At 38.4% G+C, this 22745-nt stretch overlaps 4 protein-coding genes across 7 annotated transcripts; 3 read left to right on the top strand and 1 right to left on the bottom strand.

Annotated features, from left to right (window-relative positions):
- Positions 1-315: 315 nt before the first annotated feature.
- Positions 316-9913, top strand: LOC145737221 (frequenin-2). Of its 2 annotated transcripts, XM_081991819.1 has the most exons (7): positions 316-503; positions 4480-4504; positions 4909-4957; positions 5011-5100; positions 5674-5752; positions 7383-7471; positions 7524-9913. In XM_081991819.1, the coding sequence occupies exons 1-7, from the start codon at positions 440-442 to the stop codon at positions 7686-7688; spliced, it is 561 nt and encodes a 186-aa protein (XP_081847945.1). In that variant the 5' UTR covers positions 316-439; the 3' UTR covers positions 7689-9913. The 2 variants fall into 2 exon arrangements, with proteins under 2 accessions (XP_081847945.1, XP_081847947.1); XM_081991821.1 differs by lacking the exons at positions 316-503; positions 4480-4504 and adding an exon at positions 4574-4856.
- Positions 9914-9991: 78 nt separating this feature from the next.
- LOC145737292 (uncharacterized) lies at positions 9992-22328 on the top strand. Its single transcript, XM_081991928.1, has 15 exons — positions 9992-10162; positions 10220-10429; positions 10481-11178; positions 11224-11364; positions 11515-11655; positions 11709-11849; positions 11900-12108; positions 18026-18195; positions 18257-18518; positions 20425-20597; positions 20655-20764; positions 20828-20990; positions 21400-21690; positions 21749-21905; positions 21956-22328. The coding sequence occupies exons 1-15, from the start codon at positions 9992-9994 to the stop codon at positions 22318-22320; spliced, it is 3402 nt and encodes a 1133-aa protein (XP_081848054.1). The 3' UTR covers positions 22321-22328.
- LOC145737214 (choline transporter-like protein 1) lies at positions 12291-17382 on the top strand. Of its 3 annotated transcripts, none has more exons than XM_081991810.1 (12): positions 12291-12449; positions 13184-13235; positions 13286-13557; positions 13835-13936; positions 13992-14122; positions 14176-14284; positions 14339-14549; positions 14601-14833; positions 14886-15115; positions 15172-15347; positions 16841-16933; positions 16984-17382. In XM_081991810.1, exons 2-12 carry the CDS (start codon positions 13200-13202, stop codon positions 17119-17121), a joined length of 1731 nt encoding a protein of 576 aa, XP_081847936.1. In that variant the 5' UTR covers positions 12291-12449; positions 13184-13199; the 3' UTR covers positions 17122-17382. The 3 variants fall into 3 exon arrangements, with proteins under 3 accessions (XP_081847936.1, XP_081847937.1, XP_081847935.1); XM_081991811.1 differs by having other exon boundaries at positions 12319-12449; positions 13173-13235; XM_081991809.1 differs by lacking the exon at positions 12291-12449 and adding an exon at positions 12865-12894 and having other exon boundaries at positions 13173-13235.
- Positions 22315-22707, bottom strand: LOC145737227 (E3 ubiquitin-protein ligase RNF180-like). The gene has a single exon (XM_081991827.1). The coding sequence runs from the start codon at positions 22701-22703 to the stop codon at positions 22362-22364; it is 342 nt and encodes a 113-aa protein (XP_081847953.1). The 5' UTR covers positions 22704-22707; the 3' UTR covers positions 22315-22361.
- Positions 22708-22745: the final 38 nt, after the last annotated feature.

Consider the following 22745-nt stretch of genomic DNA (forward strand, 5'->3'; position numbering starts at 1 on the left):
ATAGTGAAAAACTGCATGTGACGTCACAGTTTTTTTAATGCTCAACAAAGGATGATTTCTGTGGGAGTGTAAAGAAAATTCGATGGTGCTACATGAATGAAGTACACATAAATCAAACAGGATACCTTTAAAGGCAATTTTCCGGATTTATGGGAAGCGGATAATGTAGGCCATTACGCACTCTTAACAGCCTTATTGCTGTTTAAAGCAGTGTCTTCGTGATTTAACCGCAGGCGACGTGCTTCAGGTAATTTCGGCCGGAATATTCCTGGTGGGAAAGCGCAAGCGTGCCCATAGTGGTCTCCCTGCATATGGAAAATTCTTCGTCGAAAAGGAGTCGTGTTGGCAATCGGTCGCGCGCTTTACCCCCTGGATTTCCGTTCGGGATAATCCTTCAGGACTTTGTTGTTTTTTTGGTAAAGTTTCGGCCGCCCTCGTTATGGGCAAGAAAAATTCGAAACTAAAGCAGGACACCATCGATCGACTTACCACCGCCACTTATTGTAAGTTTCATTCTTGTTTTAGTTAGTTCATATTTTTCGCATTTTTTTTTATCGAAATTACTAGATAACATAAACCAAAGAGGGAACAAGCAAAAGCTTGGGGGCGTGTGGAAGGGAGGGTTACATAACAAGCGAAAAGCGCCCAGGTTTGGGAGAACAAAAGTTTCACTTGTAGGATTGTTTGTCTTTTCAACTTCTTTGACTAAAAGATTAAAATTTACGCTTTTTCCTTGATAATTGCCTTTGAAAGTAGGCAACTTTTGTCTTAACATAACTGCTTAATGTATGACACACCTTTATTAATAATAATTTTGATATTTTTGTGTTAAGACAATCAATCCATGTAACGATATCTTTGGAAAGCCCATTTAATTGGCTATCCATTGACATATAAAAGTCAGTCAATTAAAGGAGTTAAACAGTTTCAAACAAAACATTGCATACAAATTCTTGACATTGAAAACCTCGGCAACTAAGCCACTTTGCCACTTTATCATCCCTAACAGTTTTGACAAATTGGATCGTTTATATCCGGGCTTTACATTATCATTCAGTTTACAGCGGTAATATATTAAAAGGTCCTTTTTCACCTGGTGTGAGCCTTTTTGCCCTAAAAACTGCCACGACACAGCGAAATATCCATTTAAGCCCTTCAACGACTGAGTGCCCTAAATGGCTCTAATGGATTAGCGCCTTAAGCAAATAAACACACGTGGAGGTGTTCCTCGAACCAAATTTATAGATCGATGGAACATCTTTATTTCAGTTACAAGTTACTCAAATATTTTGTTAAGTTAAACATTCCGCACATAACCGATGAGAATATGATGTTTACTTTACTAAAGCTAAATTAACCAAGTTCATACACAATTTAGCCGAACTGTAACCGCAGTTTATGTAAAGTGCCACAAGTTTACGGGAATATGAAGGTCCATTTTAGTTATAGTTAGTTAATTAGTTGGTACAGTATGCAATTTATAGTTATTTAACCAACTAGTGTATTGTCAGTTGTATACGCAACACGGCAAACCGAAATCACATAGACACCCTTGATAGTGACAGTTGGTAATGGCGAATGTCAACTAAATAACGTACGTCTATTTCTCTCTGTTTAATACAAATAAACAAGGATGGAATTATACTATTAGCGTATTTGGTCAGTTATTTCTTAGTTGGGCGATATCGAGTTGTTAAAAGTTGCCCATTGGCTGAGACAGTCACGTGACGTGAAGTTGTGGTCAAAAATGCAATTAGGGTTCATTCAAACATTGGAAGAGTGAGATAAACTGATGTATGTCAACTGTCAAAAAAAAGGAGTCATATTCTCGTGAATTATGAATTTTGAAAGGTTACGTGCCTCCACTCTCACGTTTCCCATTCAAGCGAGTCGTATTTTATACAAGCTCCCATGAATATTCTAACCAGTTTAAGCGCAACGAAACTGCCTCAAAAACCACTTTGGAACACGTTCTTGGAGGTTGTATATATGCCCCAACTTACACTATAGAGTAACACCGTAAAATAGCGTTTTTTCGTGGTAGCTAAAAGGGCCATCCATTTAAAATACATCGTTCCAAACGTGAAACTGCACCGTGCTCGTGTATATCGATCCCTTTTCTAAAAAGAAGAAACAAAAGACTGCTACCTGGAGATCGTAGATCACATCAGGTGGCATCGTCCGTCTTTTGTTTTCGGTGTCGACGTCGTTCGGCGCCATCGTGGGCGCCAAACTGACGGCCGGCGTCGCGACGCTTCAACAACAACGACTTTTGCCTTTTCGACCCCTCTTTACACCCTCACTAGGATTTTTGTGGTTAGACATTTACATCACAACAACTGTCAATGCTTTGACAGTTGACAGATGTGTGTATACATAAAACTTTATCATAAAACCTTGCCGCCTCGTTTCGTTTTTACTGCAATTGTAAATCCAGCTGAGATGGTATTTCCTGCTCTACACGTTTCCCATTTAATAGTCTCGTAAACTTTTGGTAAAAACACACTTTGGCAACCTTGCAACACTGTCCAAATCCAACGACATTTAACCAATTTTCAAAAGCCATCTCAAACTGGCAATCTTATCTTTCGTGAAAGTGCGTGTCCCACAGGACTATTTATCTTTTCCGGCCTAAATTCGTTTCGAACACGCGTCCCAGATTCGAGGTTATCGTTACTGTTCATCAGTTCGTGGAATAAAGAAATAAAACGATTTGCCGGAATCCAAATAAAATAAATGTCATGTCGTTTTGAAATTAATTGCACCCGATTTTTCCACCCGTGTTGTTGGTCAGTGTGTGGAAGAGACGTGGCAACGATGTACTAGCCACTGACGTATTTCGTAGCACTGTTGCCACACTGACTGTAATAATATGCAAACCCCGTTTTGATTAATGACCCACTGGCATGCAAATCTGAACGTGTTGCATCGCAAGGTTATCAATTAGGAACGTCACGGGGTGGGGGTTAATTTCAAACAACCCACTATAGAAGCCGGATAATTAGTAAAGGAATAATTGCCGAAGATTTATTGTAGGAGGCGCTGGATTAAAAAACATCCGGCAACGTTGCAAATTAACTGTCAATGTCACAATATAAGTGACAAATTAAGTAAATTCACGCACTAGGAAAAATGGTAAAATTTCTGTTGGACGTTGGTTTCTTTATTGCGGGAATTTTTGCCGGCGGTTTAGTGGGACGATACGGCAAAGATCTCTACTACAAGTTCCTGGGGGACGAGGACGTCACCGACGATGTGGATTTGAGAAATTACGAGATTATTTGTCACGGCGACGAGGCAGATTGCGATTGCGAAAACGAGGAAGATGATTAAATAACTGTTTTGTAAAGTTGATTAAAGGGTACCGTTTTAATTGTTTTGCAACTTGAGTAATAGAGTAACGCCAATTAGGGCATTTCTGAAGGTTTTTACAGCTTGAAACATTCAGAGAGAGACACAGATAATTGTCTTAGATCTTAAGAATGACTACAGGGTCAAAAAGGTTTCAGAGAATGAATCCATCAGTATTTCGATCTGGGGTAGTTTTCCGGAAATCTGAAAGTTTGTGAGTCTAAATGGAATAATTAGGGCGCCATTATCAACCTCGTGACACCGCAATTTCAAAGGGATTGAAAGGTAATTAAGGGGGAGTAATGATAAATGTGTCCTATGACCAAAAGACAATGGGTGTTCTAGTCATTTCCGCATTAAAACAATAGTAAAATAAGTGGAGAGGGAATTTTATTAAACATTTCACAAGGAGACTAGACTAGGGACATCACCAACTGTAATCGTCATCACATTCGCATTCAATTTCTTCGCAGGTCTTTTCCCAATTTCGGATTTGCCTCACCGGGAAAACCTCGTCGTAAATGGCTTTTCCGTATTTTCCCACCAGCACGCCGGCGGCCAGCCCCGCCATCATAGCCCCGTAGTCGCACCACCTCAATTTTTGCATTTTTTCCACCAAAATTTTTCAAAAACGTCCATTAAATTTGAATAATTCATGACAGATGAGGTGACGCTGTCAAATAGCATACAATGTTGCCATAATGTGCACATCAAATAATAAGGCATTTACATCCACTTTACGAGTACGAAACACGGTAATATCCAATTATAAATTCGTTTACCTCAAAAAGAGTATTTATTTAATGAAGGTTTTCAATTCAACCGTAATTCGTGATCTCATTTAGCTGTGAACTCTAATTTTTTAGGGCAACGTTGCCAAAGTCATTTTGGAGGTTTTGTGTGGCTATAATTTTTTTTGTTCTGGAAATTTCTACAGACCCTTAAACCATGTGGAATGGAACGGCAGAGGCCTTATATATTAAATCTGGCCCTTTTCCAAAATACGCTTACTCATCCAGCTAACATGCACCTGCACATATTTGCCTGCTTTTGTGTGACGAGGGTCAAGACTTTCCTAACTTATATTGTTTTTTCAGCTTTAATAATTATTGCTTTTCTTTGTTTCAGTCACGGAAAAAGAGATTCGACAATGGTAAGTACCGTTACTTATGAAATATTAAATGGTAAATAAATTATTAGGCTCATAAACGAGAGTGACACAAATTTTTAAAACCTCGACGAGCCCGGACCTGGTAATTATACGGCTTAAGTTGCGAAACGGGGATGAATGCGCTAAGCCCAGGATAATGAAGGCGTTTGAAGCTCTGAAATCTCGGAAAATAGGACGCATTTGTTTAAGGGATTACTGTTTGCCCAGAAATGCACATATTAATGCAAATATAATTAGGAAGACATTTGACAACAGTGTTAAAGCAGTTTGACGTATGGTAAATGAAAGCTGGGATTTTGCTGTCAAAATTTTTACCAACATGGCTGCCAATAATGTCAGAGTAGCTGATCTTTTCTGGTTTTTTCTTAATTTTTGGTATTTTCCAGGCATAAAGGCTTCCTGAAAGACTGTCCTAATGGTCTCCTAACCGAACAGGTTCGTACCTAAACGGGTTTCAGGTCAGTTTTTGAATTTTAGGCTTTTTTCAGGGCTTTATCAAAATTTACAAGCAATTCTTCCCGCAAGGCGATCCGTCCAAATTCGCCTCGCTGGTTTTTCGAGTATTTGACGAGAACAACGTAAGTATTAACAGTTTCGGAACTTTCCTAATGAATTTTGCAAGACCCGGCCAAACTTTGCCCGACAAAACCAAAATCTTTGGTTATACTTCCAACTGCCATTAAAACCGTTTTAGTTCCCTTTCCTGTCCAACTTTAGGCGACAATAATTTATTAGTCTTTTGTCAACGCCTCTGTTTATTAACTTGACATTCATAAATCATGCTTAATAATATTGAATGAGTAGAGAAACACACTGGGGAGCAGCATTTTGGGATTGGAATAAAAATGCGGGACAGAGAAAACAAGCAGTGTAATCTACTCACGTGATTGGTCAAAAAAAACTTTATTGACCAATCGCAAACTGCTGTCAATGTCAAACATTTTTGACACCTTGAAACCTAGCCTAACATTTTAATTGCCCTTTCTCTATGGGGAACAAAAATAGAGCAAAAGTGGATTGACTGGGTCACGCGATGCTTTTAAGGGTGCTTATTTTGCAATGTGTTGCCCTTTTAATTGCCCCCTTAGCTGGCAGTTCTCCGCACCCCTCCAGTCCGTTTTATTTGTGATTTTGGACCGTTTTATTTGCAGGATGGTTCCATAGAGTTTGAGGAATTTATCAGAGCCCTTTCGGTGACGTCGAGGGGCAATTTGGACGAGAAACTGCAGTGTAAGTACTCTAATAATTATTAAGTGTGTATAATAAATTATCAGCTAGTTGGGATATTTTTATAGAAACTTTGGGTAAAATCCTGATGAATTCTCAGTTTAAAGCAATATAGGGGTCGAATTTACATAGTCAATATGGTTGAGGCAATTTTGAATTGAAACTTTTCCAGGAAGTCAGGTTTGACGTCATATCCTGTTTTTTCCCCCCTAATTTTGAAAAACAGTCAGTTTGTGAGTAGTTTCTCAATCCGTTTAAGGATAAACTAGGAAACAGAAATTCCCTATCGAGTTACTTGTTACGGCAAATAAATTGCTTGCAACTTCCAGAGTACGAAAGTTTAGCCCTAAAACGTGGGGCCCTCATCTTATCGTTACTTCCGGTCTAATTATTTTATCAGGTTCAGCTATACTCTACTGAATACCAGTACAGGATTGCCAAATTTGGGCAGTAAACCTTAGAAATGACTAAATAATTATCTCGACCTATTCTGAAATATAACCCTTATATTTTGCTCGTTATCCAACACAAAAATCACTGTGATTTATTATTCTGTCGGATTGATGGGAAAGTTTTTAATTACTTTTCCTCCACCACAGAGGTTTTTTTTTGATGATGAATTCCCCTTTAGGAAAACCTAATTTTCACTTAAACTTCCATATGGCTGGTTAAGTAAGAACTTTGGGGTGTTTTCTAGACTTGCAGACTATTCAGGGAAAGACAATAATTGACACGTCAAATCGGCCGGAAAATTGCCGCCTCACCACATCGAATTATCCCTCCCCCCTTTTCTTTGCTCACCAACCTTCAAAAAGGTTTTTATAATATTAATTTTACCTTCAGGTAGGATCGATTCGGCGTGCGCGTGTCAAAAATATAGGGGTTTTTATTATTATACGGCCCGTTGTAAAAGTTTCCGGGTTTTGTCTTTGTTTAAACCAGAAAAATTGACATTTACTTAACCTCAATACGTTTTTATATTGATTTATAAAAATGTGGTCACGTGACTGAATGTCATCTGACTGTTAGGAGCAGCAGCAGCAATTACCCTGCCAAAAGCGTTCTACATGCTAATTAGGGTCGTTTTACTTAATTAGGGAGTAGACTGTGATTTCAAAATCGAGCCCTTCAGAAGGGAACGTTAATTGCATCGTTCGGACGTTTCGCGCCCTGCAGCTGCCGTTCGACGCTTTTAATTTCCGGATTATCGTCGCATTTATTTAGGGCCAGAGGAAATCGACGAAGATTTATAGCAGGAAGGCCCTTTCAATTCCAAAGTTACCCGATAGTGCACAAATTAACTGCGTTATTAAGTTTTAAAGCGCAAATTAGTTAAGATATGTCCTGGGTCTCTTCGATCAGTGTCAAAATATGTAAACAGGGTTGCCTAAAAACACACAACCTTTACAGGAATGACTAATTCAATATCCAATTTTCATTGCCTATAAAATTGCCATAAAACATATTTGCCCGGGTTATTTATGTCCCCGTTAAGGTAAAACAGCTTTAAAAGCGTGGATTTTAATATTTCATGAATCCCACACGACCACTTGCCTAGAAATTCTTGCATTTGTCTTGGTATTACTCAATCGGGAATATTGTGATATATTGGTGTAATCTTGACAATTTTCAGGGGCATTTCGACTATACGACGTGGATAATGACGGTTTTATCACCCGCGAAGAAATGTACAACATCGTGGACGCAATCTATCAAATGGTGGTAAGTTCTTGACAGATGGTGGATGCGCTCGTGTACATTTTTATCCGGTTAGGGTCAACAACCGTCCGAGGACGAAAACACGCCACAGAAACGGGTGGATAAAATCTTTGATCAAATGGACAAAAACCACGACGACCGGCTGACTCTCGAGGAGTTTAGGGAGGGATCGAAGGCGGACCCCCGTATCGTGCAAGCGTTAACGTTGGGGTCCGAATAGCACAGGGACGACGGCATCCAGCCCGAACCGATATGACGTCGCAATAAGTGACTCCCAAACAAAAAAAAAAGAGTTTGGAAGAGGGTTGTATGTTTCAATTGCCAAAACATTTTTGTGATAAAGATCTGATGTTTATTATAAAGCCCTTGATCCTCTCTATTCATTATAAGATAAGTCACTATGTAAGTGACAGTAAGTTTTAGTCCGTAGGCTTAGGCATTTTTTTAGACGTTGGCTAGTTCCGTATTCGAATACTAAACACATTTTTTTGGTGTGTAAATAATATGGTGGTGGCCTAAACAGTTTGACAATCACTTTTTTGGTTGTTTAGGCCAACCTTCATTGAAAACTAGCTATATTTGCCGCTTAATAAACTAATAGGGAATTGACTAGGTAGTAGCATTTTGTATTAGTTAAGTTTCAAAAGCTTTTATTAAGCATTTGTACATATACAAGTGTGTAAATACTTTTTAACCTAATCTTCCTCTGTACAGGGTGGTCCAGTTTTAAATGTCAATAATTCACCCCAATCTATAGCCAACTAAAAATTGTAGCCAGTTTTCATAGTTTCCAGACAAACTGAACGACTTAGAAAAGCGATTTCAGAAAAATTATGTTTGTAACCAGTTTTCAAGCAAATCGAGAGACTTTAATATAGAAAAATGACTTGTAGACATAAAAAACTACTTTGTTTTTTACTACAAATTTATACTTTTAAACCTTAAAAATTGACTTGAACACCAAAAAGTGACTCTTAACTAATGAAAAGTGACATCAGAAGCTTAAAAATTTGCATTTGAAGTTAGTTTTCATAATTTTAAGACAAATATCAATATTTTAGTCTTAAATACAGGACATTGACATTAGCTTCACGAAAATTGTCTTGAAAACTAACTTTTCGTGGTTTTTACTTTGCTTTTTATTTTCTTAGAATTCTGCTTCAAAACTGCTTTTACATTCTTAGAGACTTAAAATGGCATTCCAAGCTTTGTCACAATTAAATCGACTTCTAGACACCTCAGTGGTGAAAATTCGAGTATTTCCTAAAAATCTAGACTGTTTGCAGAGCCTCAAATCAAGTTTCTAGACTATCTTTACAAAGTTATTGACTTATCAGGCCTAAAAGCCTGTCATAGTCTTGAAAATGTTATTTCAAGCTTCTTCACTATTAAATTGACTTCTACACTCATAAGTGCAATAAATTGTAGCATCTTTAAGAAATTCAGACTGTTTTTAGTGCTTTTTAAGACTGAAAAATCGAGTTTAAGACTATTTCCAAAAGTCAAGTTTCTTCAGTAAGAAAATTGAGTTGTACACCAATTAAAGTCCTGAAAATAGACATTTAGTCCTTGTAAAGTCGGTTCTAGCCGTAAAAGTCGACTTTTAGATTATTTTTAGTAGTAAAAAATGAGTTTCATGCGCAACAATCTTTGTCTGGATTTTCGAAATTTTTATTGCTAAAATCCAATTTCAAACACTCGACAATGGATTGCAGTCGGAAAAAATGGATTATAAGATTATTTTTAGTAGTAAATAACAAGTTTTTAGAGTATTCAGTACAAATTTGGACTCTCACAAGTCTTCAATGTTCAGTTTTACACTATAAAACTCCCTTTTTAGAAAAATGACATCAACTTATTTTTTGATCGGCTATCGAATGATGAATTATTGACATTTAAAACTGGATCATCCCGTATATTTACTAAAGCTTGAGCTCTTAATACAGTGTAAACCCACTCAAGGCCTAGAATAGCAAAAACCAAGTCAATTACTAAAACTTGTCCCTCTCTATAATATTCAAAGTATGTTTGCACACTGTACCTTGGCCCCTTTTTCAGTTCAGCCGCCCCAAAAGAGGCTTTCCTAAGTTCCAAACCTGTGATAAGTAACAATCATCGTAACGCAATAACACGCTGTGTGTCTTATAATGTAAATTGAGTCACTTAAAAAAAAAATAATATAATAACTATATAGTGTGGTTAACAGGACGGTAAGTCCCGGTTAAATTTGTTTTTTTAATTGAATCAAACGAGTTTATATTCAGCTTATTATTCGTTAAGTCCACATGTGCAGCATTTTCGTTCAGCGTTCTGTGTGATTGGTCGAGAAAAAGCTCTGCTACCCTAAGCAAATACCGCACATGTGTACCATTTAGTGATTACGTTAATACAAAATCAGTGTACAAAAATATGAAATTGGAATATTTAATAAAAATTTAACGTTGACTAGGTAATTTAACTTCCAACCTATAAGTTTTAAAGGACATTGACGTGTCACCGAATTTTGAAAATCCTTAGCACAAAATGAAAACCAACTCGCTGAAATCGGAAGGAAGTCCTCTGAGAGGTTCAGGGGGGAGGGACCTGATGCCACAAAGGTCCCTAGGAAGCAAAATTGTCATCCCCACCACTTACGGTGGATTAGGTTATCGATTTTTCGAGCAGCTCTCCTTTGAAACCGACAAAATCCTCCAGGTGATTGTAGGAAGTTTTGAAAAGTTTCAACATGTTTCGTTTTTGTTTTTTTTTAAGGTGGACACCATAAATAACATCACTGAAAGTAAACGATCCATTAAAACTAGAAGCACCAGATTGGCAATTGAAATGCAAGGGAGGGGAGTGGGAAAAAATGACGTTATTTTAATATCCAGCCAAACCCACGCTCATCAGACTATTGTGATGGTGGCTGCCCTTTTTTTGGGCTCTATAGTCAGCCCTATCAGCCCTGATTCACCTTTTAAAGTATTTTTTATTAATTTTTTTAACTGGTGCATTTGTGACACGATTTTGCAGGAGTGTCTAGAAATTGTCAAGAAACTGAAACCAAAAATGTGTTTCTGCGACAGCAGAACTGTCAGTCAAATCGATAGGATTTTGTCCACTTTAAACATGACGTCAGAAATTGTCAGTTTTGGTAATGACACAGCCACCACCCAATTCTCCAAGTTGTTCCCCTTCAAAGAGGACACCAACTTCACCCCCTTCCACGTGGAACACCCCCAAATGGAGGTGGCCTTCATCATCCCCACTCAAGGCACCTGCCACGACCCCAAACTGGTTTGCCTTTCCCACCACAATATCTTCTTGCAATGCATTAATTTCGTGGACATTATGGACAATCCAACCAAAGTGATTAGTTTTTTCCCCTTGTCCTGGATCACCCAAACCGTTTTGGCCTGCGCCAGCCTCGAGTTTGGCATCACTCGAATAATGGCGCCCACGTTCAACGAAAGAACCGCTTGCAAAATGATCCACGATTTCGTCATCGATTCGGCAGTGTTGGGCACCGAACTGGCCATGAGACTAACTGGCAACGTTGCAGTCAAAGACTTCAATCTAGCCTGCTTAAAGTGCGTGCTGGTGGGCGTGGTCAACACCTCCAAGGAGGATTTGATGCAAATGCGCAGGGCGTTGCCCAGCGCCAAATTTTTGCAAGTCTACGTCTTGACCGAAACGGGGTTTGTAGCCGCTGTTGCCAGCTCTAATTACAGGTGATTTGTGCAAAGCACCAAAAAAAAACTTAAAAAAAAGTTTAGTGACGCTCTAGGAAAGCCCACTTCGGTGGGGACGTTGCTTAATGGTTGCAAGGTTAAAGTTGTGGATACGGAATCGAAACAAATAGTGGGGACAGGGCAAGTGGGAGAGGTCTTTTTTAAAGGGGATGGGTTTATGTTAGGGTAAGTCCAAAAAATCATATTTAAAAACCTAAGAAAGCATTATAAATCAATAAGCTAGACAAAGACAGCCAAAGCTGATGTAAGACAGTTGACAGATGTCACTTACAAAGTCTATTGTCATCTTCACTTGTTAAGAAACATTTATTTAAGATATTTCAAAAGTAATACGGACACTGTGGCTTCACTAGAAAAGGGCTATTTCAAAACGGGAGACTTGGCTAGTTACGACGATCAGGGCTGGCTCTACCTTGAGGGACGCAAGGATGACGTTATTTTTAGGGACAACACCGTGTAAACCCCTCCTGAATCCCCTAAGACTTGTTTTACGTATTTTCTACAAACAGATTTATACCGAGACAAGCAGAAGCTTGCATTAAGTCTCACCCGTACGTGCACGACGCCTGCATTATCGGAAACTCTGCCGAACTGATTCTGTGCATCCAGAAACGGCCCGAGAGTAAACTAACCCCAGATAATATTTTAAAGTAATACGCGTTTACCGGTGTGAATCGCGGTAACGGTGCTTTTTTTCAAGGTATTTTTCAAAGAGGATGCCAAGTTTCGAGTACGTATTCACTGGAGTGCTGCTACTGGACGAGTTTCCGCGCACCAGTGCTGGGAACGTTAAAAGGAGACTGCTGAAAGAACAATTGTTGAAGGTGAAAATCGAGTACACCACAAGTTTAGCCAGTATCAATCCGAATACCCTCGAAAAACATAACACAGAAGAAAACAACGAAAAGTAATAAATGTTTTCACTTAACCCTGTATAACGCTAATATTTGATTAATAGCCAGTTGACGATTATTGTCATTTGACTGCATTTACTGTAGGCAACGCAATATCACGTGACCTAACGGGCTACACTAGGGAATGAACTGAATATATTCTTGTCTCCCTCTATCTGTGACATAGTGAGAAACCAAAGATGTCTAGATTACTAGAATCGATCGCGTACCTAACCTCACTTCCACATCTCATATTTGTTTTGTCTTTGGACTTTGGGTTGTTTGCACTGTTTGTTGTTTTTTTAACAAACTGTTGTTTGTATTATCGTGTGGTTGTTGAAAATCGTCTTTAAACAGGTAAGCCTCCTCACTAATTATATAAATTACCATATTATCTAACATACAGCGTTAATGGCAGTTTGTTTATACAAACTTGCACACACGCAGTTTAAAAATGTACCGGTGAATCACCAATATCCTGGTGAAGGTTAATTAAACAATTACAAATGCATATCCAGGCCGTATTTCCTTCTAAAACCAATTTTAAATCCAAAACGAGGGTAACAAGCAGTATTACACAACCACGTAAATTCCATGAAAACTGCAGAGTAAACATAAAGTTCCCAGAATTTGTATCAGTAAACATACATTGGGTACTGATTATGAGTGTAATTCAATGCTTACACCCACAGCCAGGATATGTTTAATAGCCGGTTGCATTTATCCTATCGGATAATTATAGTCCTGAAAACATGTAATTTAGTATTCTCTTTGTCATAGTTGCAACATGACCACTGCAAAAGTCAGCTTAGGATCAAAATATAATTTTTTTAAATATGGCCCTCTTGTTTTGAAGCTTCCTGGGGGTCTAATCTTGAAAGCAGAGTTTGATAGGATGTGACAGAACAAGCTGAAGAGGGCGGGTTTCTGTCACATTCTACAGGTCTTTCTCTTGATAATGGTGTCAAGAATAGGCACCCTGGAGCGATTGTGACTGATGACGTAATTTAACAATGAGATCTAGATTTTGTTTTGTTAAATTACGTCATTGTGACGTCAAGTCAACACCATTTAACTTAGATTGTCTGCAGGAGTGTGTGCTCCAACATGGGGTCATCACAGAGTCAGTTACAGCCTCACGAGGTAAAACCTACAAATTAGTGTGAAACGCAATTTTACACAATTTTTTCCAGCTGGTGCAGTTCAAAAAACTACCAACCGATCTCCCATTAGGTGACATTGATATACCGGAAAGGGAGGAAAACCGCAGGCCTACTAACGTAAAATGGCTCGTGATACTCGGTGTCTTCCTGTTTATTCTTCTCCCATTTTTGATCTACACCCTGTATTACTCGGATTTTATGAGATTTATTTTTGGTTACGACAAGTGCGGCAACGTGTGCGGACGCACCAATTACCACTGGGATGGTATTGCGTGTTCCGGCAAAGATATGACGGAATATCCGTAAGTATTTTGGCCAGGACCATATACAGTCTGGTACAAAAATGTTTAAATTAGAAAAGTGGCTAATTCAAATTTCTTTTGACAGCTGTCAAACTTTATTAGCGCACTTTGTTCTGATGAATGTTTGGGTAGCCAGGAAAATGATAATAGATAATATTTTTCAAAAAACATTTGAATTAACCATGTAATTCTTTAAAACTTTTTTAATTTAAACATTGTTGTACCTTCAATAATAACTGAGCATCGAATTGGGACAGTATAACCAAATTTTGTCCAGGTATTTACAATATGAGAACTCGTTTACGGGACCGGATTTGAACCAGGAACTGAAATTTGAGTTTAAAGAACGACGATGCGTTCGAGCTTGTCGTGATGGCTAGTAAGTTTGTAAAAATTGTCGTTGTAATGGATGATAACATTTGGGACGTTTCAAGCATTCCGTTTTTCGGCCGTTGCATTAAAAACCACGACGAATTCCACAGTTTTGATGCCCAGGAAATTGACGTGGGAGTGTACTTTGCGTCAGTAAAATGGCAGTTGATTGTCGCTTGTTTGTTGTCGGTTGGTAAGTTGTGACTGACGTCACTTGACAGCGTTGTCAACTCTGTTTTTTTTCAGTGGTGTCCATGTTGATGGTGTTTTTGTTCCGCTACGCTATCGCTCTGGTTGTCTGGAGTATTATAATTGGTGGTTTTCTTGCTTTGGTAGTTCTGCTGGTGGCCCTTTGGTAAAATTTTGTACTAATTTTGTACAATAAAAAATTGAATATTGATTTTTAAAGGGTGATTTACATTGGTGGCATGAATTACCAAAAACCAACTGATGATCAAAATGGTGTTCTGATATTTATGATAGCTTTTACAATTTTCGTGGTGGCGTTCGGGTTGATTTTGATTTGGAGCAGGAAGAAAATTCGTTTAGTGATTTTGTTGTACAAGGAGACGGCCAAAGCGATCTTTGACATGCCCGGATTGATTGCTATTCCGGTTATCGTAAGTTAAAACAGTACGGTCCTGTAGGATTATTTTCCAAAAAAATTTCAGTTTGCCGTTTGTCTGTTAATTGGAACGGTCATTTTCACTATAATTACGGGCATGATCTACTCTTCGGGGATTTTAAGACTGGCCAGGACCGGATTCTACGTGTACGAACTGAACGGCGTTATGATATACACTCTGGCCTACAATGTTGCCGCTTATATCTGGTTTTCCAATTTCCTTACAGGAATCCAGTATATGATAGTGGCTGGGGCAGTTTCCAAGTGGTATTTTACCAGGTAAACCACTTAGTGACAAAATAGAGGTTGGTATATAGTGGGGGATTTACAGGGAGAAAACTTTATTGCGCAGTCCAATTTTCTGGTCCACGGCCATCACTTTTAAGTACCATTTAGGTACTGTGGCTTTGGGGTCGTTGCTGCTCACTTTAATGCAAGTTATCAAGTCGATTATTTTGGGTTTGTGCAAGAACCACAGGATAAGGGTGTTCGTACAGTGTTGCCTGGACAGTATTGAGAATTTCTTCAAGTTTTTGTCGAAAAACGCTTACATTGTTACCGGTACGTTTGGGGCGGTATTAAACTAAACAGTTTTGAGAATGTCTGGTTTGTTGCAGCAATACACGGACAGGGCTTGATAAAGTCGGGCAAACGGGCTGCTAAATTGATCATACAAAATGTTGACGACATTATTGCAGTGAATTTTATTGGAGATTTCGTCCTGGCAATGGCTAAATTGATCATTGTTATTATTAGTGTACTCTTGGCCATGTTGATCTTCAGTATTGCTCCTGTAAGTGTTAAACTTTAAGTACAGACAACCAGCGCAATGTAATTATTATAGTGGCACCCAAAAATGAAGCCTTCAAGGGCTTCCTAATGTATTTCAGTTGTCAGGTAAACTCTAAGAGATGGCGCTAATACGGCAGGCATAGTTGCCAACTTTTGCAGTATTTCCTATAATCCACTTTTGCTGGAGTGCCTAAGAAAGCTTCAAATAAATTTGAGTTAAATTACTCGTATTTTCAAAAATAGTACAAATTCTATATATTTTAAAAGTCGCAGCACTCTTTTTTAGGTCACGTGACCGTTTTTTTAGTTTTTAAACTGATCCACCAAATCGCGTATCTGTTTGTAAGATTAAAATGTCATTTTTAACGTCACACAGACAGTTTTTATGTTTGACTATTTTTTTTTCAAATTGCGTGATTTTTTTAAAGTTAAAACAGATTCTAAAGGTTACGTGACTCTTTTAAGATTAAAAATTGAATTTACAATGTCACATGACAGTTTTAAATGTCATTTAAAGGATCACATGTTCGTTTTTCACAATTTTTGTTTTCCCCATGTCAAATTTTGGGTTTTTAACTCCTTACAGTATGGCGCATTCACCAAGTGTCAAGAAATCTTAAGCTTGATTTTTTCAAATAAATTTGATTCTATTTATTTTAAAAATCACAGGACTATTTTTTTAAAGTCAAAACAGAATCCTGAAGGTCACGTGATTCACGTATCTATTTGTAAGATTAAAATATCATTTTTAACGTCACGTGACAGTTTTTATGTTTACACAATTTTTTTTGAAATCGCCTGACTTTTAACGTCAAAACAGAATCCTGAAGGTCACGTGATTCTTTTGAGATTTTAGATAAAAATTGAATTTATAATTTCTCATGACAGTTGTCAAAATGTCATTTGAATGATCACGTAATCGTTTTTCAGTTTAAACTGATATTTTTAAAGACACGTGACAGACTCTTTACAGTACAAAGGGCAACGTGACAATTTTCAATTATTTTAACGTCAAAACGAAATCCTAAAGGTCACGTGACTGTTTCAGATGGTAAAAATATTATTTGAAGGGTCACGTGACCCTTTTTACAGTTCATCAGTCGCATGACGTTTTTCAATACTCAAATGTTATTGTTAAAGGTCACGCGACTCTTATTTAATGCCAAAACCCCGAAGATCACGTGACTGTAAATGACAAAATATTATTTGACGGGGTCACGTGACTATTTTCAATAATTAAACTTAATAATTTTAAAGATTACGCGACCGTTTTTCAGTTTTAAACTCTAAATCTCGTGACTCATTTTAAGGTACAAATGGTCACGTGACAAAAAAACTGATGTTTTCCAACAGTCAAAAGATCGAAACATGCGTTTAGTGGTGCCATCTCACGCTGCTTACTTAAATTAATTTTCAGTTCCATATTCCCACTGTTTGTCTATACACTTAATTTATTGGTTAATAGCCCTATTTATGTTCTTTGTATGATTCTAGAACAACATCCCACAATATAACAACACTCCAGCGTACATAGCGGTCGCTATAGTTTCCCTCTCGGTAGCTTGCGTTAGTTTCGGCGTTTTCGAGGTAAACGCACACGAAAAGTGCATTTCGCATTTAAATTATCGACATTTCAGACCACTGTGGACACGTTGTTTATTTGTTACTGCGAGGACAACTTGCTGAACGACGGTACGGTCCGGCCTTACTACATGTCTACCAATTTGAAGGAATTCGTTGAGGAATCCAAAAAAGTTTACAAAAAAACGTCCTAAAAACCGCAAATAGTTGGTTCTGTCGTTTTTAAGCATCAATTTATTTTAGTTAAGCCATATTTTTGTAAAACATATAGACTAGTTATCAATGTTACCTGGGGCACTCATTCTTGACAGCAGGAAAGGGAAATCAGAAGCTGGCAATGACAGGTTAATGTCACATTCTACTATAGACCTTTCTCTTGATAACTCTCTTCCCTGATTTCAAGAATACGCACACCAAAATTGCTTGACAATAAATGTTGCAACGCGTATGTAAAATGGCGCATTCACCATTAGTCCAGATTAAAAAAAAAAAAACTCGAATGACATATGGTAAATAAACAAGTCTTTATATACGACTAGGGGATAAGATATACGGCAAACAAAGCCGATTACCGACTATTAATATTGAAATTTACGTCCAGCTAGTCGGGTGTGTAACTTTGAAGCAAATATAACCAAACATAGTGGAAATCGATAATTCTTTATAGTTACGCAAGTGCAAAGGGCCTAAAGGTCAGTAATATTCCTGTTTAGCTATTAAACAGGTTAAATTTGGTAGTTTAAGGGGACTGCAGAGGCCGTAGACCTTTCAGTTATTATCACTGGTGTCACGTCACTTTATTCCAGTGCCAATCTAAGAGGTAAGATTGTTTTTTTTTACGTTTTAGTAACGTAGTTACATTACTTATTAAGTAATTTAATCTGTCACTTTTTAGTGAATTAATAGTTAAAGTTTTGGTAGTTTTAAATTGAAAAAGTATAGCACATTCGGTTAGACTGCAAGAAATCTTCTTATGGTTTACTCTATATCAGCAAAGGGAATCTCCAACTAGTAATCAGAGAAATATTAACCATCCATTGGCCACAAGTCACGTGAGTATTCAACCAATGAAACTTACAGACATTTACTGTTTCTGAGTTGCACCAACTCAAATCAACCAATTAGATGAGTTTAACGGACGTTTTAAAGGTACAATGAACGGTGAAAAAATACTAAAAGGACCAGCGTCCACCAGCCCTAGAATCCTAAAAACCATCGGACGGCAGTTTTTCGACTTGTGCGATCAATATCCGGATCGAATTTTTCAGGTGTTTCACATTAAAAATTATTTTAAAAAACATTTTTTTGACTTTGTTTTGATTTGTATAGATAGAAGCCGACACCGATCAGACAGAGACGTATATCGAGGCTAAACGTAGGGCGGTGCGTTTGGCGTGCGCTCTGAAACGTCACGATTTGGTGCAACCTGGTGATACCACCATGGTGTGCTCGGAGAACACCATCCACAATATCATTCCGATTTTGGCCAGTTTGTTTTTGGGGGCTAGCGCCGCCTCCATTGATCCTATGGAGAGCGTGGAGGAAATGGCCGGTGCCCTGGCATACACCACTCCAAAAATAATTTTCACCGGTTGGTTTTCTATACGGTAAAGTGTGGAATAAGTACGATTAAAATTCAGGGAATTATTTTTCAGAAAAATGCTCCATAACTTGCTTATTTGACAGTTGACGTACAAAAGTGATTGAAGTGAAAAGATAGCTCAGATCGTAAGCTTTCCAAAAATATGCTTACTTAAGTTAATCGGTTGCACCGTTTGGCCGCTAGAGGGCGTTAAAGTTAAGCTTCACAAACCTTCAAAGTGATTTAACCACTTTTTGTTTCAACCTAAAATAATTCGGTTATTTGAACAGTTACGACAAAAGGTCACTGAAGGTAAAATATAGTCCGGACTAAAGGCTTTTCAACGGCGTATTGAAAAAAGGCTATAAGTTTGACCGTTTGTCGCTAGAGGGCGTCAAAGTCAAGCTTTTTGACCATTTTTGCTTTTTACACAGTTTTTGAGATATTTCCCGGAAATTTAATTGTTTTTCACTTTTTTTGGGACACCCTGTGTTCAGTCGCTAACCTGAGACACCCTGACATCCATTTTACCCCAACTGTCACGGTTTTGGGGATGAACTGGAAACTATGTAAATTTTGACGGTTTTCAGTGCGTGGCACACTTAAAAATTGACATTTTTATAAAAGTCACTTTACGTCATTTTTGTATCATTAACCTGAAGGAATTTAGGCAGTGAAAGTTTATTTAAAAAAAAAAAAAAATTGCATTTCTGTTGTCCTAAAGTGTCAAAATTGACATAATTTCAAGGACATCTCCGAAACGGTGCCAGTTAGAGCAAAATGGACGTCAGATTTGTGTTCCCCAGGTTCAAGTTAGTTAAAAAAATCGCTTTGATTGAAGAAAATCCAAAATGGTCGCCGTTAGTATAGTAGGCCCAAAAAATCCCTAATTTTGATCAAATTTTTGTGCACTTTTCCAGAAAATCGTCCATAACTCGCTTATTTGAAACACCCTGTATAAAACCACCGTATAACAAAAGAAAGCTAATGAACGGGGCTATCACGTGACGTTGAGCGGGCACGGCTAAATTGCCCCGTTTAGCCGCTAGAGGGCGTCAAAGTTGACTCTCGTTTTTTGCAGTTGTTGCTCAATATCTCAGGAACGTTTCTGGTTAAAGATCTGAAATTGATACCACAAATGCACCTCGATGGGATGCAACTTTTACCTTCTATACACTTTTTTGGTACCACCCACCGTTTGACCTTGAAAAATTAAAAACTAGAATTGTCAAGAATTTTCAAGGGTGATACCTTCCGATTTTTTTCAGAAAATTTTTATTGTTAAAATTAACCTCAACTGCTTAAATACCTTCAGGTTAATAGTACAAAAATTACTTAAAGTGTCATTTGTCAAAATGTAATTTTCCAAGGGTACCACGCCCTAAATTGTCAAAATTGACATAATTTCAAGGTCATCTCCGAAACGGTGCCAGTTAGAGCAAAATGGACGTCAGATTTGTGTTTCCCAGGTTCAAGTTCCCCCTTCAGACCTTTAAATTGAAGCGTTCCTGAGATATTTAGCAAAAACTACAAAAAAGCAAGGTTAACTTTGACGCCCTCTAGCGGCCAAACCGGCAAACTTAGCCGTGTTCGCTCAACGTCACGTGATAGCCCCGTTAATTAGCGTTCTTTTGTTATACGGCTCGTATATACAGGATGGCTCAAATAAGCGAGTTATTCACGATTTTCTGGATAAGTGCACGAAAAAGCTCAAATTCGGTTTGATTTGAGGGGCGACCCCAATCAAGGCTGCTAGAGCAAAAACAATTGAAGATCGATACACACATTTTACATCAAGTAGGCCTGGAATTTGACGTAGATTCCAAAAATCATCCATTTTCCCTGAATTTTAATCGAATTTATTCCATACTTTATGAACACTCTGTATAATTAAGTTTTGCAATTTTTTTCCGAGAAAGCAAGTCAGTAAAAATGATCATAAAAGCCCACAAACAACTAAAAAAAACCGAAAATAAATTCTTTATCATTGGTGGAAACAACAGTGTCAGCGTAGATGGGGCTGTCACAGTGGAGGACTTTGCCACGCCCAATCCTGTGGAAGAAGAACACTTCCAGTTGTACCCTGGTGTAAGTTGACCAATCACAAACTGTAGGAATTCGTGACGTCATTGAATTTTTTGACAGGACCCGTTCGACACCGCAATTTACGTTTTTACTAGCGGCACCACGAGTCTCCCCAAACCGGTAGCCTTGTCCCATTATGGGGTTCTACATGGGTTCAAGTGTTTAGTGGAGTAAGTCCCCCTTTCCCCCCCCCCCCCCCCCCCCTCTCAAGCTTTCAGGGTTTTTTTTTCCAGCGAAATGGATAACGTGAAACCCCAAGTAATGACCCATTTTGCGTCGCTGTACTGGATTTCCGCCATTCTTCTTACAGGAGTAACCCTGACCCACGCAGGCACCAAAGTAATCGCCCCGAAAATTCCTGCCTCAAACCTTTTAAAAATTATTGAAAAATACAAGGTTAGGTTTATACAGGTTGTGGTAAATCCAAAACCGACCATAGGAAAACGGTGTAACTGACAGAGAAACATAGATAATTGCATGCGCGGGACCAAGATAGAATACGAAAAAAATATCAAGTAGGCCATCTCCATTTTAAATAGGAGGCCATGAAGACAAAATTTATTAAATTAAAAGTGACATTCTAGGCTTTCTTGTACAGAGGGCGGTGCGGTATTGGATTTTGGCAACAGCGTACTGAAAATATGGCCTACTTGGTATTTTTTTCGTTTTCTGTCTTTGTGCCACGCATGCAATTATCTACGTTTCTCTGTCAGTTACACGGTTTTCCTATGGTCGGTTTTGGATTTACCACACCTGTATAGGTATTCTTGGGGGACATGTTTCACAACGACCAATCAAATTGCAGATAACGTTCGCTTTTATGTCAAACACTTACACCTACGACATTACCAGTCTATCTGAAGAAGCGCTGACTTTACACGACACCACCTCACTCTACTCTATTATAATAGGAGGCTCTGCAATGGACCCCGCCCAATTAAAAAAGCTGAGGCTGGTTTTGCCTCACACTAAAATCACAATCGGTTATGGTTCTAGCGAATGTGCCGCAGTGTCCGCTTTTGACCTGCGGGACCTCAAAGGTTACCAAGAGAAGACTTTGTCTTCAGGTAAAGTGGTCGCTGACGTAGAGGTCAAGGTAATAAAACCCCTGAGGTTAATAATAATAAAGGAAGTCTACTAGGGATGGGGTATAGATTGTAGAGATGGAAACTAGGGCTGTATTGGGTTGCAATCAAACTGGTGAAATCCTTGTCAAAAGTCCTTATATGATGAAAGGGTATCACAAAAGTTGCGCACCATTTATTAAAACCCCTTTTGATGCTGAAGGTTTTTTGATGAGTGGAGACCTTGGTTTGTTGTTTTTGCAAAGCTAACAGGGACAAAATCAGGGTTGTTTCTAGGCTTTTACGACGACGAAGGCTATTTATACGTGACAGACCGTTTGAACGACACTTTCAAGTATAAAACCTACCAAGTGAGCCCTTTAAGTATTGAAAGGGCCCTACTAACCCACCCAGCTGTCAGGGATGCGGTGGCCTTTAATGTATTTCATGAACAGGACCGAAACCATGCAGCCGCCTTGATAACTGTAAAACCTGGCTACAAGATGGACGAGAACTCCATAAAGGACTATGCTAACCTGAAGTTGTCGGAAAAAAACAAAATTAGGGCTGGGGTTTGGATAGTGGATGAAATCCCTTATAAAACCAGAACAGGAAAGGTGAGAAGGGTAAAAATTAGGGATGAGTATAGTAAAAAGTTTTGAGCTTTTAACGGGTTTTATTCTTCATTGTAATTACTTACATATCACAGTCTTTCTACCAAATCTATTTTACTCTTAATAATATGCACTGGAGGTAGAATTTTCTCGTTGCATTCGCACCGACTTCCGGACACGTAATCGAAAGCCCCCAAACGGGCGTGGCACTTGGGGCAGTTTAGTCGGCCCTTAGTCCATTCACACTCGTCCACTTTGGTGGTGATCCATTGCGGCAGCTGCTCCTCCTTGAGGAAAAGCAAATTCCCAGTTGTTGAGGTGGGACAGTTGTCTGGATCGTTCAGTGGTAAAGCGTGCGCGTTTAGTATTAAGGATTGTTGCCTATCACCCAACAATTTTTCTCTACACTGTCTACAACGGATTTCGTACATTTTGTTGTTTACAAAATTAATGAGGTTATGTGTGGGAAAAAT

The sequence above is a fragment of the Ips typographus genome, linkage group LG13, assembly GCF_016097725.1.
Source record: "Ips typographus isolate SLU linkage group LG13, UJ_Ityp_2.0, whole genome shotgun sequence".
NCBI lineage: Eukaryota > Metazoa > Arthropoda > Insecta > Coleoptera > Curculionidae > Ips > Ips typographus.